Source organism: Pseudonaja textilis, chromosome Z, assembly GCF_049901715.1.
Source record: "Pseudonaja textilis isolate UNSWEBS1 chromosome Z, rPseTex1.2, whole genome shotgun sequence".
Lineage (NCBI taxonomy): Eukaryota > Metazoa > Chordata > Lepidosauria > Squamata > Elapidae > Pseudonaja > Pseudonaja textilis.
Genome location: NC_142008.1, coordinates 78,502,202 through 78,523,380, shown reverse-complemented (window position 1 = coordinate 78,523,380; position 21,179 = coordinate 78,502,202). Strand labels below are relative to the sequence as shown.

The window sequence follows — 21,179 nt, the reverse complement described above, 5'->3', positions numbered from 1 at the left end:
GAGCACCGTGCTACTTGCATTTGCACAGCATCAGCATTCTGCCTTCACTCAAGGATCCCAGCTGTAGTTTCCTGTGCCACTCGCACTTCAGCGCTTTGACTCCCAGGGACAGGAGTTCGGCCAAGCTATCTGCAAAATCGTCTCTCTCTCTCTCTCTCGACGAGTGCTCATAGAAGCAGTGTTGGAAACTTGGCTGGGCTCTTGAGAGATGAGGGTGACTCCGGCTCCTTCTCTCCGCAAGCGATTTTGCAGGTAGACTGGCCGAACTCCTGTCCCTGGGAGTCAAAGTGCTGAAGTGCGAGTGGCACAGGAAACTACGGCTGGGCTCTTAAGACATAAGAGTGACTCTGGCTGCTTCTCTCTGCTAACAGGCTATCTGCAAAATTGTCTCCCAGAACAGTTTGTGACAATGTGTCTGGTCTCTGACTGTAGCCATATGCACTGGTATTGCTGGTCACAGAAGGAGAGGAGAAGGGGTAGCCCATGGTTTCACACCTCCTGACCTTGTTACCGTGGCCGTAGTTCCCATGTTGCCGTTGCATGAATCTCCATTCCCCTGAACTTCTCCATCAATTGCTCTATGAATGGGCTGTGGGCAGTGATCAGGAACTTCCACTCAGAAGGGTTGTTCCACTCAGCCAGGTACCTTGCTTTCCACTTCCATCTCCAGAAGGGTTCTTCCACCTCTGCTGCCTTGCCCACATTTATAGCCTAGCAGGTCTTCGGTCCCTGATGGGATGTCTTTTGCCCCCTCTCTTGTGGCTACACATTGTTGCTTAGACCTCTCAGCCTTTAGTTTCAGGCATGCTCCAGTTTGGGGTGGCACCAAAGCTTCCTGGACTAGGACCTTTTCCCTGCTTCTTCTCCTCTAAATCTTTGTCTGCTGTCAACTTCTCAGGGTTGGGATCCAGGCAGTTTACTATTATGAGAACTGTCTTAATGTCAACTGTCCCTTTGATAAACGAAGCAAAAGAAACTCCTGGGACATTATTTTACCAAGAGTATAACTTTACAGATAATTAGACATAGAAGTATCAGAACCAATTCTAAAGTTTTTGTGCGACAATCAGTGTAAGTAAAATTCCCTTTTTACCCTGGACCTCCACACAGTTCATTGTCCACCAAATCAGTTATATTCATTTTGTTTTGGGAACATTCTGAGCAGCTTGGAGTTTTCCCAGCTTTTGATCTTGGGGTGTTTGGACTATCCCAGACTGTGTTGGCTCACTTGAATTCTTCAACTCCCTCCCAAGTCTGCCTTGCATTACAATACTTTCCTTCCCCCATCCCTGTTTCTGTTGTCTGGTTGGAGTAGGGGTGCGTCAGCCATGACACCTCAGTGTATGACTTATTGCTGCTTTTGAGAAAGACTATGGGCCTTTACCTCAGAGCCAAATCATCTTCACAGTAATCAAAGCATGTGCTTGAAAGTCATGAAATAATGGAATAAAGCTTTGGAATGGAGATGCCCTTCTTCCTCTCAGTTAACAGGGAGTTACAGACAGAACATTTGAGTTTAGGGGAAGGAATTGCACAATTGAATAGACTTCTTTCTTCCAGCATCTTTTTCAGCCTGAACATATATTTGACTGTAGTTTGATTTCCTGAGGTAGCCTGTGTAAGTAAGTAAAATAATATTTATCAAGAAACATTTATACAAGTACTTTTCTCTTTCCATTCTTAAAACTGTTTTCCTCAGATGGTCTACCATAATTGGATATGTAGGGAAAATGTCATGATGCAAATTAGATACACAATTATACTCCAGTCCCAGGAAATGGAAACGAAAATGTCATGCCTTGATGCATTATTAAAATTGCTAAGACTGTTGTCTCCTATTATCATCAGACTGGCAGAAGCTGCTTATTCCCTCTTCCTGAACCTCAGAAGATTAATGACACATGATGAAGCTAAACAGAACCCTGCTGTAAATGTTGAGTACATGTTTCAGATTCTCAAAGCCAGAAATAGTTCAATTTCCATTGACTGAAAAAGTTGGGATCAAAAAGTCTAGATTTAAAACCTGGAGCAGAATTTATACAGAACAACAGTGTTGGAAGAGACCTTGGAGGTCTTCTAGTACAGGGGTCCCCCAACCCTGGGCTATGGCCCACTGCTGAGCACGGTCCATTTGGAATCAGGCTGTGTCAGTGGCAGATGAGTACATGTGTAGCTCCATTCAAGCGGAGGATACAGACTCTCACAGCCCCACTTGTGTGAACAGCGGGTGCTGGTATTTGCAGTGAACAGTGGGCCCTGGTGTCACTCATGTGAGCAGTGTGCACACCTGCTGCTCACATGAATAAAACTGCTCACACACATGCCTGTTCCTTGCACAAAACCATCCTCTCTCCTGCTTGCGCCAGGCTGGAAAGGCTGGGCAATGCTGTTCTAATCCAACCCTCTGTTCAAACAGGAGACCCTATGCCATTCCAAACAAGTGGCTGCCCAGTCTGTTCTTAAAAGCCTCCAGTGATGAAGCACCCACAACTTCTGAAGGCAAGCCAGTTCACTGTTTCTCTCTGTCAGGGTTGATCAAACCTCTGGCACAACCCAAATCTAAGAGGTCAACTAGACTTCTCTTATGCCCAGAAGAGTGTACTATCATTTCTAAGTGGATGGTCACAGGGATTACAGGGCAACTTATCAAGAGGACATCATCCATGTCTGTTTGGTCCCCAGTGGTTCTTGGATTAGAGTGGTCAGAGTTCTTGCACCATCATTGGGGGATGGAGTGAGCTTGGTGATTGCATTTCCTCCAGGACTGTTTCTCTAGTTCATGGTTTCTTAGTGGGTCCTGAGGTGAAATCTTGGATCTGGCATGCAGTTTGGTAGTCAGTGGGTTGGAGACCTTCCTTCCTGGACTTGAAACAGTCAGTGAAGTGTCTTTGTGGGCTTATTTCTTTTCTGAGCAGAACCTCTGCCATTCATGGGTTGGTTATAGGATTGGGTTAGATCGATCTCAACCTCGCACAAGGCACTTCTGGAGATGCAGGTGTTGTAGACATCATTGTTCAGCCCATCCTAGAAGCACATGATCAGCATATTTTGTGGCCAGTCAGTTAGCCTAAAAGCCAGGTCTTGGAACTCTTGGATGTAAGCAGCGACAGGTCAAGACCCTGGTTTATGGTCGTGATCCTTGTCCTGGCTTTGCAGATAGCCAAAGGGTTTTCAGTTCATGAGCACTGTCTTGAAGCAGTCAAAATGTGCAGCTCTGGGGAATCATTGTTGAGAGTGATCATCCCTCTACGGCAGTTCCCTCCAACATCATGGGTATACATCACACTTTGACCAGTGGTGGGATTCAATTTTTTTTACTACTGGTTCTGTGGGCGTGGCTTGGTGGGCGTGGCAGGTGAAGGATACTGCAAAATCTCCAGTCAGAGGTGGTATTTGCCAGTTCTCTGAAGTACTCAAAATTTCTGCTACTGGTTCTCCAGAACTGGTCAGAACCTGCTGAATACCACCTCTGACTTTGACCTTTCATAAGTAGGTTCAGACTTGGGCCAGTTGTTTAGTCATGATTTCTCCTCAATGCCATAGCCTAGATTGTGGTGCTGGTTGGATTGCTAGGGTATCTGCTGGTTGTGGTGCTGGGGCCAGTGCTGTTGGCAAGGGAGCAGGCATGGTCATGGCAGTAGGCATGGCCAAGTCATTGCCAGCTGGAACCAGTGTTGATGGATAGCTGGCAGCACCATTTGAGCCAGGGCCTTGCATGCCTTAAGGTTATCAAAGGCTCCTCTCAGGTACTCTATGGCTTGCTCCAATATCACGTTTTCATGATCCGCTTCCCTCAGAGTCACTCCCTTCTCAATTTCTACATGCAGTTTCCTCTTGGCTTCCATGTATGAAAGTCACCCTGGAGGGCTGCTCATCCCAATCTTCTTTCTTCCAGACCCCCAGGATCTTCACACCTCTGGCTTCCACCAAGCCTGACTCCCCCCTTTTTAGGTCATCACTTCTATATGCCAATTGCCTACCCCGCAACCCCCAATGATTGGTAACAGAATGCCAGCAAGGCATCAAACTGAAGATGGCAGATCTGACAGAAGGTGATGGTGGGCATTATTCCTTCATTGGGAACATTTCACATGTAATTTAGTAAGGTGTACTTAAGCTTTACTAAAATAGTCCTTTTTATTCAAAACATGCCATACAAACAATATTGACTTCCTCTTACTTCTATAAATCATGAAATCATCATCCACGTGTGCAGTCTTTAATGGGGAACATAGCATTGTACATGTGAAAGATTCTGTCTTGTAGAAGTCACATTGTATTTTAATGACAAACAAGGTAACAATGTAAAATTGCTCATAATTGCTTATGTGGCCAGTTTCCTATGCAAATTTATTGCCCAAACTAGGCATTAATAGTGGTAGAAATAACGTGCAATCACACTCTAGCTTTATCTCCTTCATTTGTTGTCATTCTCTATAAGAAAACACAAACCACAATTGTCATATATGAGCAAATCTTCACATATAGAATGCTTTTCCAGACGATAGAACATACATGCCGCTAGCCTCAGTTAGTGACAATGTGTGTGTGGAATGTGAGTGGCCTCACTTGGGTTTCAAACAATGGGTATCCTATATGAAAGTAACACGTGAAAAGGAGCTTTTGTGTACATTTCTATTTTTATCCCCTCCTAATTAAGAACATCTTCAGGCATGAATAGGAGAGAATCTAGGGATAAGAATTTAACTAGAAAAACATTTCCTTTGATCTAAATAAATCTTCTCTAAAACTTCAAATGGACCAAAGTCATAAAAGCTCAAGGGTAGGATCTACTACACAATTGAACTTCATGCTTCAGTTCTCTTTCATCTATTCATCCCATCCCTTGCCCCTTAACAGGAAGAATGAATTTAGCTGAAAAAGTCCACTTCTAAATGCATTTCTGGAAGTGTGTGTCCGATATAGCTGGATATTCAGAATAGTTTAAAGTCTCTGCTGACATATTGCATACTATTCTCTCAACTCAGCATTCAGATATTATTTTTGATTAAGGAAATAAAGCAAGTGGGACAGTGTCTGTAATTAGTGGAAGAAAAGATGTGCTCAGTCCAATTAAAAGTTCTTGAAAAGCTTATTAGTGAAGCTTGAGGTCTTTTTCATGTTTCTACTAAATAAAGTTAGGACAAAGACGGCAAGGGAGAAGCTTTTTTTTCCCCAATTGCAAGGTCCTATGCAACAAAATATGCCTTCCTTTGGGACACACCTATAACATTATTTTATTTTTTGGATCCATCCTGGACATTTATCCTTCTACCTTGGGCAAGGGTCTTCTGCCTTGGGCAGAGGAGATTAGAAGATCTTCAAAATCCCTTGCAGGCCTATGATTGTATAAGTTTTCTCCCAGGAATATCAGACTTATAATTTGTTGCTGTTTTATAAACAAGCAAGCAGCATTAAGGGAATTATCTAGCCTGTGGTCAAATTATCAAAAGCCTTCTAAATTATTGTTGCGTAAGCAAAACTAGGATTGCAGCAACCTTCTCGTAGCACTTCATAACAAAAATGAACTATCAAAACAACAGCTTTGTATTATAAAAGTTCTGTCCTACAATCTATACCTCCAATTTTATAATCTCTTTGTAAAAGAGAGACAAATGATGGATATCAGAGGGGAACTGTTTTGTGAATTGTTCACTCTGTGCCTGAAATAAGGCTCGTAATCATATCTATTCAGTGCCACTGAGTTCCAGGTAAACCACACTACAGTGGCATCATCCATCTCCTAATCTTGCATGACAAGAGTTGTCCAGTTTTGTTAGCGCTTTAGCTTTGTATTTAGGAGGAATATCTTTCTTGGTTAACATTCCACACTGGAACATTCTGAACATTTTTTATATACCACAAGTTTCCTGCTGCTTTCTCTATGTGGAGGGTCACAGTTTTAAGAAGTATGCTACAATCAAGGATTGGGCTTTCCTGTCTGCTAAATTTGAGCTAACTATATGTATTGACTCCCTCTTTACTCCAGAGATCTAGAAGAGTACAATATTTTTGTCTAGTTCTGCTTTTGGGCAGAGGGATGGGTTCCAGGAGGCAAGGAGGATTTTTAAAAATAACAGTAATATCCTTTGAGTGGCACAGAGAACACTGATGACTGCACAGATGACAATAAGAGGACTGGAGACTAAAGGATATGAAGAAGGGTTGCAGGAATTGGTTATGTCTAGTCTAATGAAAAGAAGGATTAGGGGTGGTATAAAAAGAGTCTTCCAATATTTCAGGGGCAGCCACAAAGAAGAGGGGGTTAGCATATTCTGCAAAGCGCCCTGACGGCAGGACAAGAAGCAGTGCATAGAAACTAATCTAGGAGAAAATTAAACTACAAGTACGAAAAAATTTCCTGACAGAACAACTAATCAGTTGAAGGGTTTCCCTCAAAAGTTGTGGGTGCTCCATAACTAGTAGTTGTTAAGAAGAGATTGGACAACCATTTTCTGAAATAGTATAGAGTCTCCTGCTGGAGTAAGGGGTTGGACTAGAAGACCTCCAGGATCTTTTCCAATTCTGTTATTCTGTTAAGACAGCAGGGTTTAATAGAGAGCTTTACATGAACAAAACAGTGCTTAGAACTTTCTGTGGTTTGAATAATAATGACTGATCTAATTGCAAATACTCTTCTTTTAAGGCAAATCATTGTAGAGTCAAATTTAACAAATTGTATATATTTGTATTTTTGACATTAAAGTATTTTATATTGGCATATAAGATGCCTGCATAAGGCAGTGGTTTTAGTGGAATGAAGAAAGCCGTAAAACCTGTAAAAGTGGTTGGGATGAGTATGAGGCTATTGGAGAAGTTTGAGTATATGTTATTCAGATATTCCAGTAAAACAAAGGAGCAAATATTTATATCTTTTTTAAAATAAACTTTTCAGAATTCAACAAAACTCCTTTTTGTTTTTGTTTGTGTAAGAAAGCTCCCTGGAAGTAGCCATAACTGTTTTGATTTTTACATTTGAAGCTGAATGAAGACTATCAAGGCAATGTTTGGAAATTAAACTTATGGATATGATCAAAGCTATCATGAGTATAAAGCGTAGATAAATAGTTCAGTTGAAAAGTAATATTTGCTCTGAGTGACAGTTTGTGATGTAAACTCAGTGCTTGTGCAATATTGATATAAAAAATTGCACTATACATCTTTTGATGTACCCTTTAATCTATTTTTATCTTTTATCCACACGCTCAACATTCTGATTTGCTTAATATCAACCCATCAACTTAGAGAAGGGATTCGACTGAGAAAGACCTTACCCCTGGCCAGACAAGAAACTTCATTCACAAATAAGGGTTATGAGCAATGTGTTGTCATATAACTGCAGAGTATCATCAGCATATACAGCTGAGTATCATCAGCATATTGGTGATACCTCAGTCCATGGTGAAGGATGATCTCACCCCAGCAGCTTCATATAAATATTGAACAGGAGCAGAGAGAGTACAGAGCCCTGCAGAACCCCGTAAAGCAGTGAGCGAGGGCTGGATCTCTCCCCTCCTATCAACACTGACTGAGAGAAGCTGCAGAGGAAGGAAGTGAACCAAGCCAGCACAAGGCCTCCCACTCCCATCCCCTGAAGCCACCCCAGGAGAATCCCATGGTCAAATTACTTACCTCTGCAAGTAAACTTTTTCATCTAAACTTGACTATTGCTGAACATATTAGAAAACTGCTACAGACTGCATCAAAGTGCTTGTTGTGAAATAAATATTGAACAATACAACACACATTTTTGTCCAATAAAGATTTTGCTCTTAAGTTGATTATAGTTTTAACCTCATTAAGCTCTCTGCTGCATATAGTACTAATCAAGTTTTCAAGATGGCTGTGCACATGGATACTGCGGCTGGCCGTTCGTTCATTCAGTGTATGGTGTGTATGATTCTGTGTGTGTTTTGAATTCTTTCCTTGATTGAATCCTGTGGGGCAAGGGGCATCTACAGTCGGCAAGCCTTGTTACAAATTGGAGTGAAATGTGAAAAGGCTATTACGGATGATTTTATACATTCTCCTAACATACCAAAGGAGGCAGCTAGGACCCTGGGGGAGCCATGGATCACTGTTCCTGCAGGAAGGAGGAAGAGTTGGAGAAAGAGAAACAGGAAGAGAAAGAAAGGATGCCATGCTGGGGTTTTCTTTAGGCTGAGTAAGTTTCCATACAAGCCTTCAATTCCAAGTATATTTTTTACCAGTGCAAGAACTCTGACTAACAAAATGGATGAATTAAGGGTACAGATTGCGAAGGCTAAATTCATCAAGAACTGCTATGTTTTGCTAATCACAGAAACTTGGCTTCATTCACTCATTCCAGATGCAGCTGTTGAGCTAGAAGGCTACATAGCTCACCGGCAGGACAGGAGTAGAGATTCTGGCAAGAACAAAAGGGGAGGTTTAAGCCTTTATGTGAACAAAAGCTGGTGTATCAATACAAAGACTAGACAGCCTCTGCTCCCTGACTTTTAAATGTAGACCCATATATCTTCCACGGGAATTCAGCGTGGTTTTGATTACTGAAGTCTATATCCCACCTGAAGCCAACACTACCATAGCTTTGGGATTCTTGTATAATATTGTTTGTAATCAGCAGAATAAGTATCCTGATGTTGTGCATATCATAGTGCGGGACTTTAATCAAGCTGATTTAAACGCAGTGCTCCCTAAATTCTATCAGCATGTTAAATGTGCAAACAAATAGGAGCAAACATATTGGACAAAGTATATATCAACATCAAACATGGCTATAATGTCATACAATTATCACATTTGGGACAATCAGACTATTTCTCACTGCTTTTAGCACCAGCATACATCCCCCTTACGAGAAGGGCTCTGCCTATAATAAAGACAGTGAAATCTTGGCCAGAAGATGCTTCCCAACAACTTCAGGATTGTTTTGAGAACACAAATTGGGACAAATTTTACCCTGACCTAGAGGAGCACACTGCAACTACTCTGTTCTATGTCAAACACTGCAGGAGATACTATCACTGTGGATAAACCTATTAGGATCTATCCCAATCAGAAACCCTGGATGACCAAGGAAGTCCAGCGCCTCTTGAATGACAAGACCGAGGCCTTTAGGTCCGATGATGGGGCAAGATACAGTGTTGCTAGAGCTAATCTGAAGAAAGGTATTCGGAAGGCCAAGACTGATTATAAGAGGAAGATTAAGGATAATTTTTATAGCAATAACATGAGGCAAGTGTGGCGAGGGATTCAACAAATTACTAACCATCAACTGACCAATGTCATCCCTGCTGAGGGGGTTGCTTCATTGACAGAGGAACTGAATCATTTCTTTGCTCACTTTTAAGTGGAGACATCAGAGACAGCTAAATGCAACCACCAGCCAATTGTAGCCCCCACCTCATTGTGAATGAACAGGAGGTGAGGAGCATTCTGAGGACCCTAGAAAGGCTGCTGGTGCTAACGGTATCTCTGGCCGAGTGCTTAAAGACTGTGCTGATCAGTTGGCTGGAGTCTTTACCAAGATCTTCAATCAGTCTTTATTCCAGTCTACTATTTCATCTTGTTTGAAGGCTTCCACCATTGTGCCACTGCCAGAGAAGTTCCCTATCAATAACCTCAACGATTACAGACCAGTGGCACTCACTCCTATCATCATGAAGTGCTTTGAGAAATTGGTCTGCCGGCACATCATTTCTAGTCTTCCGCACACATTTGATAAACACCAGATTGCATACAGAAGAAATAGATCTACAGAGGACGCTATAGCCATCACTCTTCACACTACTCTGACTCATCTAGAGCAGCAGGAGTGGGGCTATGTGAGGATGCTTTTTGTAGATTTTAGTTCTGCATTTAACACAATTCTTCCACATAGACTAGTGTCTAAACTTCTGGACCTTGGACCCTCATATTCAATCTGCCTTTGGATTATGGATTTCCTGTCTGGCCACTCACAGAGAGTCAGATTAGGTAATCATACCTCTTCAGCCCTTATTCTTAACACTGGTACACCACAGGGTTGCATATTGAGTCCCTTACTCTATACTCTTTATGTGCATGACTGCACACCCACTCTTGCTAGTAATACTATTACTAAATTTGCAGATGATACAACAATGGTGGGACTCATCTTCGGGAAGAGGATGAGTCTGCCTACCAAGATGAGGTGGACCGGTTGCTTTTGTGGTGTGGAGAAAATAACTTGGTCCTCAACACCAATAAGACCAAGGAGCTTATAGCGGACTATAGAAGGAGCAGATCAGACATCCAGCCCTTGCTTATCAGTGGAAACCAAGTGGAGCAAGTGGCCAGTTTTAAGTTTCTGTGTGTTACCCTAAAAGAGGACTTGACCTGGGGTGCTCACATTGCAGCCCTGGTCAAAAGGGCCCAGCAGAGATTATACTACCTGAGACTTCTCAGAAAATAACAACTGAATGAAAAACTGCTGGTGACTTTCTACTGCTGCACCATAGAAAGTATCTTAACTTACAGCACCTCTGTATGGTTTGCCTGTTGCACAGTGGCAGATAGGAAAGCACTCCAGAGAGTTAACATCATTGCCCAGAAGATCATTGGTTGCCTTCTCCCTTCTTTCGAAGAGCTTTATAGCTCCTGCTGCCTTAAGAAAGTTCAAAACATTCTCAAAGATCCATCTCATCCTGGGCATCCCTTTTTTAAACTATTATCATCTGGCAGACGGTACAGAATAATAAAAACAAGGACAAATAGGCTGAAAAACAGCTTCTGTCCCAGGGCAGTAGCTCTTTTTAAATCTGCTGTATAGTGCAGTGTTGGTGCTGTGTTGGGGGTTTTCAATTCAGTGTGTGGAGTGTGAAGGATGTGTGTTTGTATTTATTTTCATGGTCATGATATGCACTGAAGATGATGTTTGATTTCGTTGTACGAGGTGCAATGACAGTAAACTAAACTAAACTAAAGTAATCACTATAGAACCAGAAAAGGCAATAAAATGGTAGATGAAAATAGTTAATGGTTTTGGAGAATTCCCTGAATATAAAATCAATCTTGAAAAAACAAAAATAATTCAATATACTTGACACAAGGAGTAATTAATCTTTGGGAGGAGTAATTTGCAGCTCAGATAACTCACTTTTTGAAATACTTTGATTTTCAGCTGACAGGCAACAGTCAAAAATATATTTAATAAATGTAAAATATTGTAAGGGCTCAAAAGGGACCTTGAAAGGGAAGGAATCTAGGACCAATTGTAGTTATCCAATGAATGTGTTGTCCAAACTATTCCACATGTGCCAATCAGAATTTCAGAGAGAACTTTACAGAAATGAAAAGAAACTATCTATAAATGTATATTTATATAATCAGAATGGGAAAAGACCCATAGTTAAATTAGAATATTTTTAAAAAATTAAAAGAGCACTTCTATTGCCCTTCCCAACTTTACATTGCATCACAAAGCAAGTTGCTTGTCTTGCATATGACTGAATAATTGAATGGCAATTCTGCAAAGAGCCAACTCATAGATATTTAAGATGTTGAAATGTAAAAGTGGATAAAAATTTAAAAGTACATATTATTATCCAAAGTTTGATAAACAAAGAGAATAATAAACTCAACAATTTCATCTCTAGCTTTTCCACAAATACTTTACATGTTGGAGATTATTATAATTAGAAAAATATAGTTGCATATCCAGACATGGTTAATTCAGATTCTATCAATAGATCAATAACTACACAATGAAGGTTTTGTAGTATTTTGAGAAAATCTAGCTGGTCGTGAAAATATAGATTCTGCTTTGTCTTAATTCTGCTTGTTTCAATTCATTCATTAATGTGTTAATTTGTTTTAATATGGTTTTCTTTGTGGTTGATGCTAAATAAAGTCTTCTTAAATATTTTGAATTCCATATTGCAAATAAAGGAAAATCAGGAATTAGATTGTTTAGAGGAAATGGCTTAGTTTATGTTAGCATCACAACTAAATAACCTACAATATTGCAGTAATAATAAACCATTAACCTCAATTTGAAGATTCCTTTGAGATGCAATTTTAACATATATCAATTTAATTAACATGCATCTGGAGATATAACATATATTATCTATCATTGAGCAAGTTTCATGAGTAGAAGGTTAATAAGAAGCTTTTTTCTTGTAAATTTATTTTTATTCGAAAAGTTTAAATATAAACTCCAAAATAGGAAAAGAAATTTTACAAAAACAGAACAAAACTAGACAAAAACATGGTTAAAATGTGGATTAAAAAGACAAACAACAAAAATACATATATTGTCCCCTTCATTTCTACTAATAGCTGTATATGTTCCTCCATAAGCCAACTGCGAACTCTTGCTGATCAAATTATAGAGGCTGCCAAACACCCAGATTCTTTTCCCATCATTTTAGGAGATTTCAATCAAGCAAATTTAAAGAAAGAGCTCCCAAAATATTTCCAGCATGTAAATTGTCTCACCAGAGGCAAAAATACTTTAGACTAATGCTATACAACAATAAAAGATGCGTATGGGTCTTTACCATGAGCAGCTGTGGGGCACTCTGACCACTGCGTGATTCACCTTGTACCTGCCTACAGACTAAGACTTAAAACCATGAAACCAAGAATTAAATCAGTGAGGACTTAGTCTGATGAGGCAAAGCTGAAGCTCCAGGCTTGCCTTGATTGCACTGATTGGAATGTTTTTGAAGATACCTCTGCAGTCCTAGATGAGCTCACAGATACTGTAACATCATATGTCAGCTTCTGCGAAGACTTATATGTACCAACTAGGAACCTGCAAATATATAGTAACAGTAAACCTTGGTTCACAGCCAAATTTAAGAAGCTATGTTGTTCCAAAAAGGAAGCTTACAGAAAAGGTGACAGAATGCTATATAATCAGTCCAGAGAGTTCAGAGCAGCAAAAAGAAGCTATTCTGAAAAGTTAAGGAATCAGTTCTCAACAAATGAACCAGCAAACATGTGGGAAATTCTTAAAAACATCACTGGCTACAGCAAACCTCCGTCCCAGGCAGAAGGAAATCAACAACTAGCAAATGACCTGAATGTGTTTTACTGCAGGTTTGAAAGGAAAGTATAGCCATCTATCTCCATAATCACCATCTCAAACACACCAACAGTCAAGCCTCCTACAACTGGCCCCAACCCATTGGGTTCACAACCTCTGGTGATCACAGAAAAAGAAGTGCAAGATCTATTTCACAGACAAAAGCCAGGAAAAGCATCAGGGCCAGACAAGATAACCCTTACTTGCTTAAAAGTCTGTTCTGACCAATTGGCTCCCATCTTCACCTGAATCTTCAGTAGATCACTAGAGATGTGCTATGTTCCTTCCTGCTTCAAATGCTCTACTATCATCCCAGTGCCAAAGAAGCCCTCCAAGTAAATGAATGACTACAGACCAGTTGCTCTAACATCTGTAGTTATGAAAATATTTGAAAGTCTTGTGCTGTCCCACCTAAAGATCATCACAGATCCACTATTAGATCCCATGCAATTTGCATACCGAGCAAATAGATCAACAGATGATGCTGTTAATATGGCTCTGCATTATATCCTACAACACGCTGAATCCCCAAATACCTACGCAAGGGTCCTCTTTGTAGACTTCAGTTCAGCATTCAATACCATCATTTCAGACATTTTTCTAACTAAACTAAACCAGCTAAACCTGAACACACTTGTAAATGGATTATAAGCTTCCAAACAGACAGGAAGCAAAAGGCGAAGTAGGCAGAAACATATCTGATACCTATACAATTAGCGTAAGGCCCCCCCAAGGCTGTGTACTTTCTCCACTTCTTCCAATATACCAATGACTGCATCTCAAATAATCCATCTGTTAAAATACTGAAGTTTGCTGATGACACAACAGTGATTGGTCTCATTCGAGACAATGACGAATCCGTATACAGACAGGAGGTTATACAACTTCCCTCGTGGTGTAACCGGAACACACTCAAACCATAGAAATGGTGGTAGACTTTAGAAGAAATCCCTCCCATGCTACCACCTCTTATAGTACTAAACAATACAGTATCAACAGTAGAGACCTTCACATTTCTAGGTTTTACTATATTACATGACTTAAAATGGACACCTAATATCAAAAACGTCATCAAAAAAGCACAACAAAGAATGTTCTTTCTGCGCCAACTCAGAAAGCTCAAACTGCCCAAGGAGCCGCTGATACAGTTCTACAGAGGAGGTACTGAATCTATCATCAGCACCTCTATAACTGTCTGGTTTGGTTCTGCAACCCAGCAAGACAGCCACAGACTTCAGAGGATAATTAGGACTGCAGAAAAAACAATTACTACCAACCTGCCTTCAACCGAGGACCTGTATATTGCACAAGTCAAAAAAATGGCTGTGAAAATATTTACAGACCTCTCACATTTCAGACATAAACTGTTTCAACTCCTTCCCTCAAAACGACTCTATAGAGCACTGCACACCAAAATAACTAGACACAAGAACAGTTTTCCCCCCAAAGCCATCACTAGTTGAACAGTGTTGAGGGAAATAATTCCCTCAACACTGTTCAACTATTACAAGTCTGCACTACTATTACTGTTAATCTTCTCATCACTCCTTATCACCCATCCCATTTGTGGCTATATGACTGTAACTTTGTCACTTGTATCTTTATGATTTATATTGACTGTTTCCTAGTATGATTTGATTGCTTGTTGTACCCTATGACTATCATTAAATGTTGTATGTTATGATTCTTGACTCTTGACGAATTTTTCTTTTATGTATGCTGAGAGTATTTGCACCAAGACAAATTCCTTGTGTGTCCAATAACACTTGGCCAATGAAGAATTCTATTCAATTGAATACATTATCAACAATGATAACTGTCTCCCCTTGTGAATCAGGCCCAATATTTATAAACGTATAAGGTTTTGTTTATAAGATCTTTGAAAAATTATAAATATCTATTTGAAACCAGTTTGACTTGCTACACACACACACACACACACACACACACACACACACACACACACAAGAAAGTTCAGTCCACCACTCATCAATTTCATTATCTTTGAATTTCTTGTATTCATGCCCTTTTTGACCCAGCGGGAAACCATTTGATTTGCAGTCCATCAGCCTGCAATCCAGTCCAACTGTTATCTACTGCCTTTGAGTAAGTTCTGGGATTGATTCATAATCGTTGCCGACCTAATAAGAATGTTTTATTAAAATTTTCAAATAAGGCTTGTAAATTCAAGGGCGTTTCTTTTTAAAGATTTCCCAGAATGCTTTATTTCTTTTTATAGACATTTTAAAGACAAATATTTCTTTCTTTCAAGGACAATAGAAACAGACATACCACAACAAAATGTCTAGAGCGAAAAGTTGAGATAAAATTTCCTAGGATGAAAAGTAATTATAAGAAAAGGAATTTTCCCATCAACAGTTTTAAAAAAAGAATAAGACCTGAACATTTGAAAAATGAACAAAAACGAAGTCTTTATAGTAGAATCAAGTACAGATAGTCCTCGGATTATGACCACAACTGAGCCCGGAATTTCTGATGTTAAGTAGGGCATTTGTTAAGTGAGTTTTGCCCCATTTTACGACCTTTCTTGCCACAGTTTTTAAGTGAATCACCACAGTTGATAAATTAGTATCATGGTTGTTAAGTTAATCAGGCTTCTCCATTGATTTTGCTTGTCAAAAGGTTGCAAAAGGTGATCACATGACCTTGAAAGGAATGACAATGGTCATAAGTATGAACCAGTTGCCAAGCATCTGAATTTAGATCACATGATCATGGGGATGCTGCAAAGGTCATAAGTGTGAAAAACGATCATGTCAATCCAGCAAGGGATTTTTAGGATACAGTTCCCTTAAAGCAGTTGGTTCAAATGTAGATCAGAAATTAAGAAAAGCTTTATAAAGAATTGAATTAAAATCTAGTTGTGCTTAAAAAAACAAACAGCTGAAGGGAAGAGATAATTAACAAGCATCTGGAAATCTAACATATATCATTGAGCAAGTTTCATGAACAAAAGATTAATAAATTACTTTTTAAAAAGAGTTTCTATCTCTATGTGTCTGAGAGGGAAGGTAATGATTGTTCTATCCAGAACATATTTGGAAGTTTACTATAAATTCTTTTGGATAATCCAAATTTTAAATTTCTAGGTTCTATCATATCACAAGACCTAAAATGGACATCTAATATCAAAAATGTCACCAAAAAAGCACAACAAAGAATGTTCTCTCTGCACCAACTCAGAAAGCTGAAACTGCCCAAGGAGCTGCTGATAAAGTTCTACAGAGGAATTATTGAGTCTGTCATCTGCACTTCTATAACTGTCTGATTTGATACAGAAATTAAACAGGGCAGCTATAGACTCCAACAGTTAAGACTGCAGTAAAAACAATTACTACCAACCTGCCTTCCATTGAGGACCTGTATACCGCATGAGTCAAAAAGAGGGCTCTGAAAATATTTACAGATCCCTCACATCCTGGACATAAACTGTTTCAACTACCCTCAAAATGACGCTATAGAGCACTGCACACCAGAACATTAGACACAAGGACAGTTTTTTCCCGAATGCCATCACTCTGCTAAACAAATAATTCCCTCAACACTGTCCAACTATTTACAAAGTACCTTATGATTCTTGATGAATGTATCTTTTCTTTTATGTACACTGAGAGCATTTGCACCAAGACAAGTTCCTTGTGTATCCAATAACATTTGGCCAATAAAGAATTCTATTCTATCTACATTTGGGGAAATCCCTTCTCATACCTCCCAAAATTTGATATTTTATATTCATTTCAAGAAGTGGGCTTCATTAAAATATTTTTATTACATCTGGAACATAAATTGAAACAATTGATTTCTTTTATTCAGTCTGCAATCTCTGAAATCTTAGGAAATGTTTTCCAAAGTCCAAAATAAATTTCTGACATTTTTCAATTGACAAATTATTCATGTAGTTGCCACGCTGAGTGATAAACAGTTTTTAATTTATTCTTGTAAATTAACATATTTAGTATGCAGATGTTGTGATAACATGAATACCTTACCCATTTTTATTAAATTAGCCCAATGTTCTGGATTAACACAAAATTCTGAATTACTAGCTTTAAAAATAAATAGGTAATAAATACCTCTAGGATGATTTTCTCATAGTCTTGTTTTTTTTATTGCAGGTACTGAGAAACAGTAGATGTAATTTTGAAGAGCACTGTCGGTAAAATGGCTTTAGCTGGCTGCCCAGATTCCTTTTTGCATCATCCTTATCGGATAGTAAGTTATAGCTTAATTAAATTCTGTATATTTCAATTGAATGTTCTCTTAGCAGACTGCTTTGTTTAGGGCAGTGTTTCTCAGTAAGGGCTAGTTTAAAATGTTTCAGCTTCAACTCCCAGAATATATTCAAGAAGAAATTAAAATTAGCAATAATAAAATATAATAATAATATAAAATTTAAAATTGCAGTGTGAAATTCAAATACTGTACACATAAATATATATGTACATGTGCACGCACACACATATGCATACATCCACGTACAAAGGTTGTCTTTGATTTACAACCACAACTTAATCAAAATTTCTGTTGTTAAGCGAGACATTTTATTGAATTTTGCCCCATTTTGCGACCAAATACATGACAGTTGCCAAGCATCCAAATTTTGATCATAGTGATCATGGGGATATTGCAACAATGTTAATGTGAAAAATGGTCATGTTAATTTTTCCAGTGCTGTTGTAGTTGAATGGACACTGAACAAATGTAAGTCACGGGAGGACTACCTATAGATAGCTTTCCATACTAAGACAGGTTCAATTACTCTTCTTCTCTTGCCTGATGCATTCCATCATAACAAACCTGGTAACCTTGTATGTTATTTCGGAGTTAACCTGGTACCAAACCTGGTAACCTTGTATGTTATTCCTATCAGAAAGTAGGAATTTCATCTGTCATTTATTATATCTTGTTTCCTAATGAAGTGTAAGATAGAGCTTTTCATTTTCTGTATAAAAATGGTAATACCAAAGAATAAGTTTTATATTTTCTACCTGTCCTGACTTGTAAGGACATGCTTATAGCGTATATAGTTTCTTTTTGTATCTTCCAGCTAGATGTGCTAAAGGGAGAGCATTGCATTGGGTTTAGGTAAAAGTCATTCTCTGATTTGGGAAGTTAAGTTGTGTACACAGCTGGTGTATCTTCCGCTATCTGCTGAAGAAACCTGAGTTGTATCACCAACATCCAAGTGTCAGTCTGTGTCAAATAGACATTACTTAAATGTGACTCTTTTTGCTCATAATCCAAAAATAATAGGTGGGGGAAAATCCTAGTGAGAGAGCTTGTCATAAAGTGCTTGTTTATATACACCCTGAAATATGTATTATAATATCAGTGGAGCTAAACATATACAGAAGTGTCAGCTTCAACCAGTAGTGTAACATAGCCTGCCATATTCTAGTGTCTACTCTCACACTTCCAGTTCCATGCATAGTGAAGCATTAGAAACACAGTCCTTGGTTTATATTTGTGATGAAGTTTTGAAGTAATTGTTTAAATATTTCTATTATCTTCATTTTTGTTTCTTTTTTCCTTCTTTCTCTTACATTTTCTACTCTGTCTTGCTTTATTCTTTTTCTTTCTGAGATTATTTTTCAATCTTTTATTGTTTTATCATGAAAATGATAAATACATCACAAAAAACAAATAAAAGAATAAATGATAAACTGTTAGAGGAGAACAGCATTTTTGAGTTAATCTGTCAAACTGCTTTGCTTTATTGCAAAATTTGAAAGTGATGAATATTATAGACCAAAATGAACAAATAGTCAAAAACATCCTTGAATCTGCTATATGTATAGTATAGCCAGAAAAACACTTGGTACAGTCAAAAATCTTTTAGGATAGTACTCATTTAATTAAAAAAGCAAAACAATGGACAATGAAAAATACCGGAAATTTTACTGATAAATTTGAGTAATGTTGAACTTTGCAAGACCATAAGAAAACATTTCCAAGAAGAAATGTGTCAGTTTAATGTGAAGCTTGTGTAAAAAGCAATTGAAGAAAACAAAGGGATTGATAGAGCAAAATGCAAGCTTATAAATACAAAAAAGAAGGTTTTTTTATTATTAAGATGGCTCTGTTTGTAGAACAAAACAGAAAATGTTAGAAATAATTGGAAAATTTTATTCAGAGCTATACAAAGATCAAGATCACTCAAAAGTAACAACACCGGGACTTCCGGTTTGAAGGGCTTCAGTGACAGACAGAAATCCGCGATCGTGCATAGTTTCTGCCTGGGCTTGTCGCTGGAGCGCCCCAAGCCAGCTGGTTTCAGGGCTAAGCCACCCCGTAGAGGTGGCTAAGATGGGGGAGACCGCCAACAGGATCAAGGAGAGCTGTATCTCTCCTCCTCAGCTGGCCAAACTCCCTTTCCCGAAGGCGGTAGGAGTGGTGGTCAGAAATGGCCACCTTAAAGAAGAACTCAACCGGAAAAGAACATGCAGGAGGAAGATAAGAAGTGAAAGTTTTGGCTGACCAGGTTAAGTTGAAAAAGCAATAACTAACATACCCTGGAACTTAAATTTTACAAAAGATAACATTGTTCCCAAAGAAGAGTCGGAAGCAGCGAAAGAAAGTGAAAAGGGAGAGGTTTGGCTTTTTTTTTCTTTCTCCTTCCTTACACTGACAGCTAAGAGACCTAAATAAGAAATCGGAAAAATCCGCTTTGGCATCAATAGGCAATTAAGTTGAAAATACAATTAAATGCCAAAGGGACAATAAAGATTTCTGGACATTAAAAACTTTTTCTTCTATAAGCAGGAGGGGAGAGAAAAAGAATAAGTGCAGGATCTGGAAGAGGGAGGAGACTGCCTGGACTTCAAAAGAATCTAAAGTAAAATTTCAATAAGACTTCTAAAAGATACATTTTAACTGAAACTTTGCAACTAAATAGTAACCCCAGGAAGAGAGTGAAAAAAAGAAAGTGTAAAAAGAAACAGCTTGTGTGTATTTGGATTGCTTGAAGACTTTTGGATTTTTGGTTATTATAGTTGAATGACTAAAACTAATTGGGTGGTTGTTTAAATTTTTTACAATCGCATCACTTTTGGATGAATTGAAAATGGAACTTAAAAAATACAAAGAAGATGCACAAGAAGGGAAGGGCTCTTTTGGCTTCATTTTCCAATTCTTAGAAATGGAGATCTGGAACCATGAGAAACAACAAGAAAAGACTGCAAAACAAGAAGACTGGGACAAAGAAGAAGCCATCTTTAATGTACAAGTAACTCTATGTGAGGAAGAAAAAGGAAAGGGGGGAAAGAAAATTGAGAACTTAAGACTTAAAAAAACAACCAAAGAAAAGAAAAATAATTTGAAAAATAAATATAGTGTTGGAAAGCAACAGAAAAGGGGAATGCAGAAGAGGGAAATAGAGGTAGTGAGACAAAGGGGTAAAAAGGGGAGAGAAGAAGAGAGGGAAGAAGGAAAGGAAAAGAAGTTACAAAGGTCCGGAGCAAGATATAAAGAAACAGGACCTATTTAGAGATAATGGGTGAAAATCTAACTGAAAAAGGGATTCTGTAAAGGTACATAAGATTGTATTGTTATATTTATAATAGAAATAACTTTTAAAAATTGGAAAGAACATATGATTAAAAAGAGGGATAAAATAGTGTAATTTAGTGAAATGTTTGTGAATAAAATAAATGAAATAAAATAAATGAGAAAATTGAATTGGGAAGGAACGGGAACATTTTAATCAGTCAATGTTTTATAAAATATAAGTGAAGAGGGGAGGGAATTAACTATGGAAAGTTCATAATTGTTCCCATAGAAGTATGAGATCTATTTGTAAAGTAACGTGCAAAATGTTAAGATTTTAATGAATATTAATATTAATGATAGAATTGAATTGGAATGGATTGTTGTTTTAATTATATTATACATTTATATATTTTTCTTTTTTCAAGAATACAGTGTGTAGTTTAAGAGTGTACCAAGCAGAATCTGAATGGAAGTTATATATTATATTGAGTGTTATAATTTTAGGGGAAAGATATAAAGGCGTCATACTCCAATCAGTAACTACAGGAGAAATTTTGTTTAATGAGAAAAGATAATAGATAATTGAAACAGGACAGACAAAAAATATAAATACAATGATTTGAAAAGAGGGGAGAAG

General features: G+C 38.3%; 1 protein-coding gene across 3 annotated transcripts in view; it reads left to right on the top strand.

The window, feature by feature from the left end:
- The window catches only part of GRB10 (growth factor receptor bound protein 10), a 110,705-nt gene that overhangs the window by 22,381 nt on the left and 67,145 nt on the right, over window positions 1-21,179 (top strand). For 2 of the 3 annotated variants that reach the window (XM_026702342.2, XM_087916084.1), the window contains exon 2: window positions 17,170-17,266. In XM_026702342.2, the coding sequence (XP_026558127.1) occupies window positions 17,216-17,266 (51 nt within the window). In that variant the 5' untranslated portion in view covers window positions 17,170-17,215. Of the gene's footprint in view, window positions 1-15,120; window positions 15,140-17,169; window positions 17,267-21,179 lie in introns of those variants that run through there. The other variant, XM_087916085.1, reaches the window with a different exon arrangement.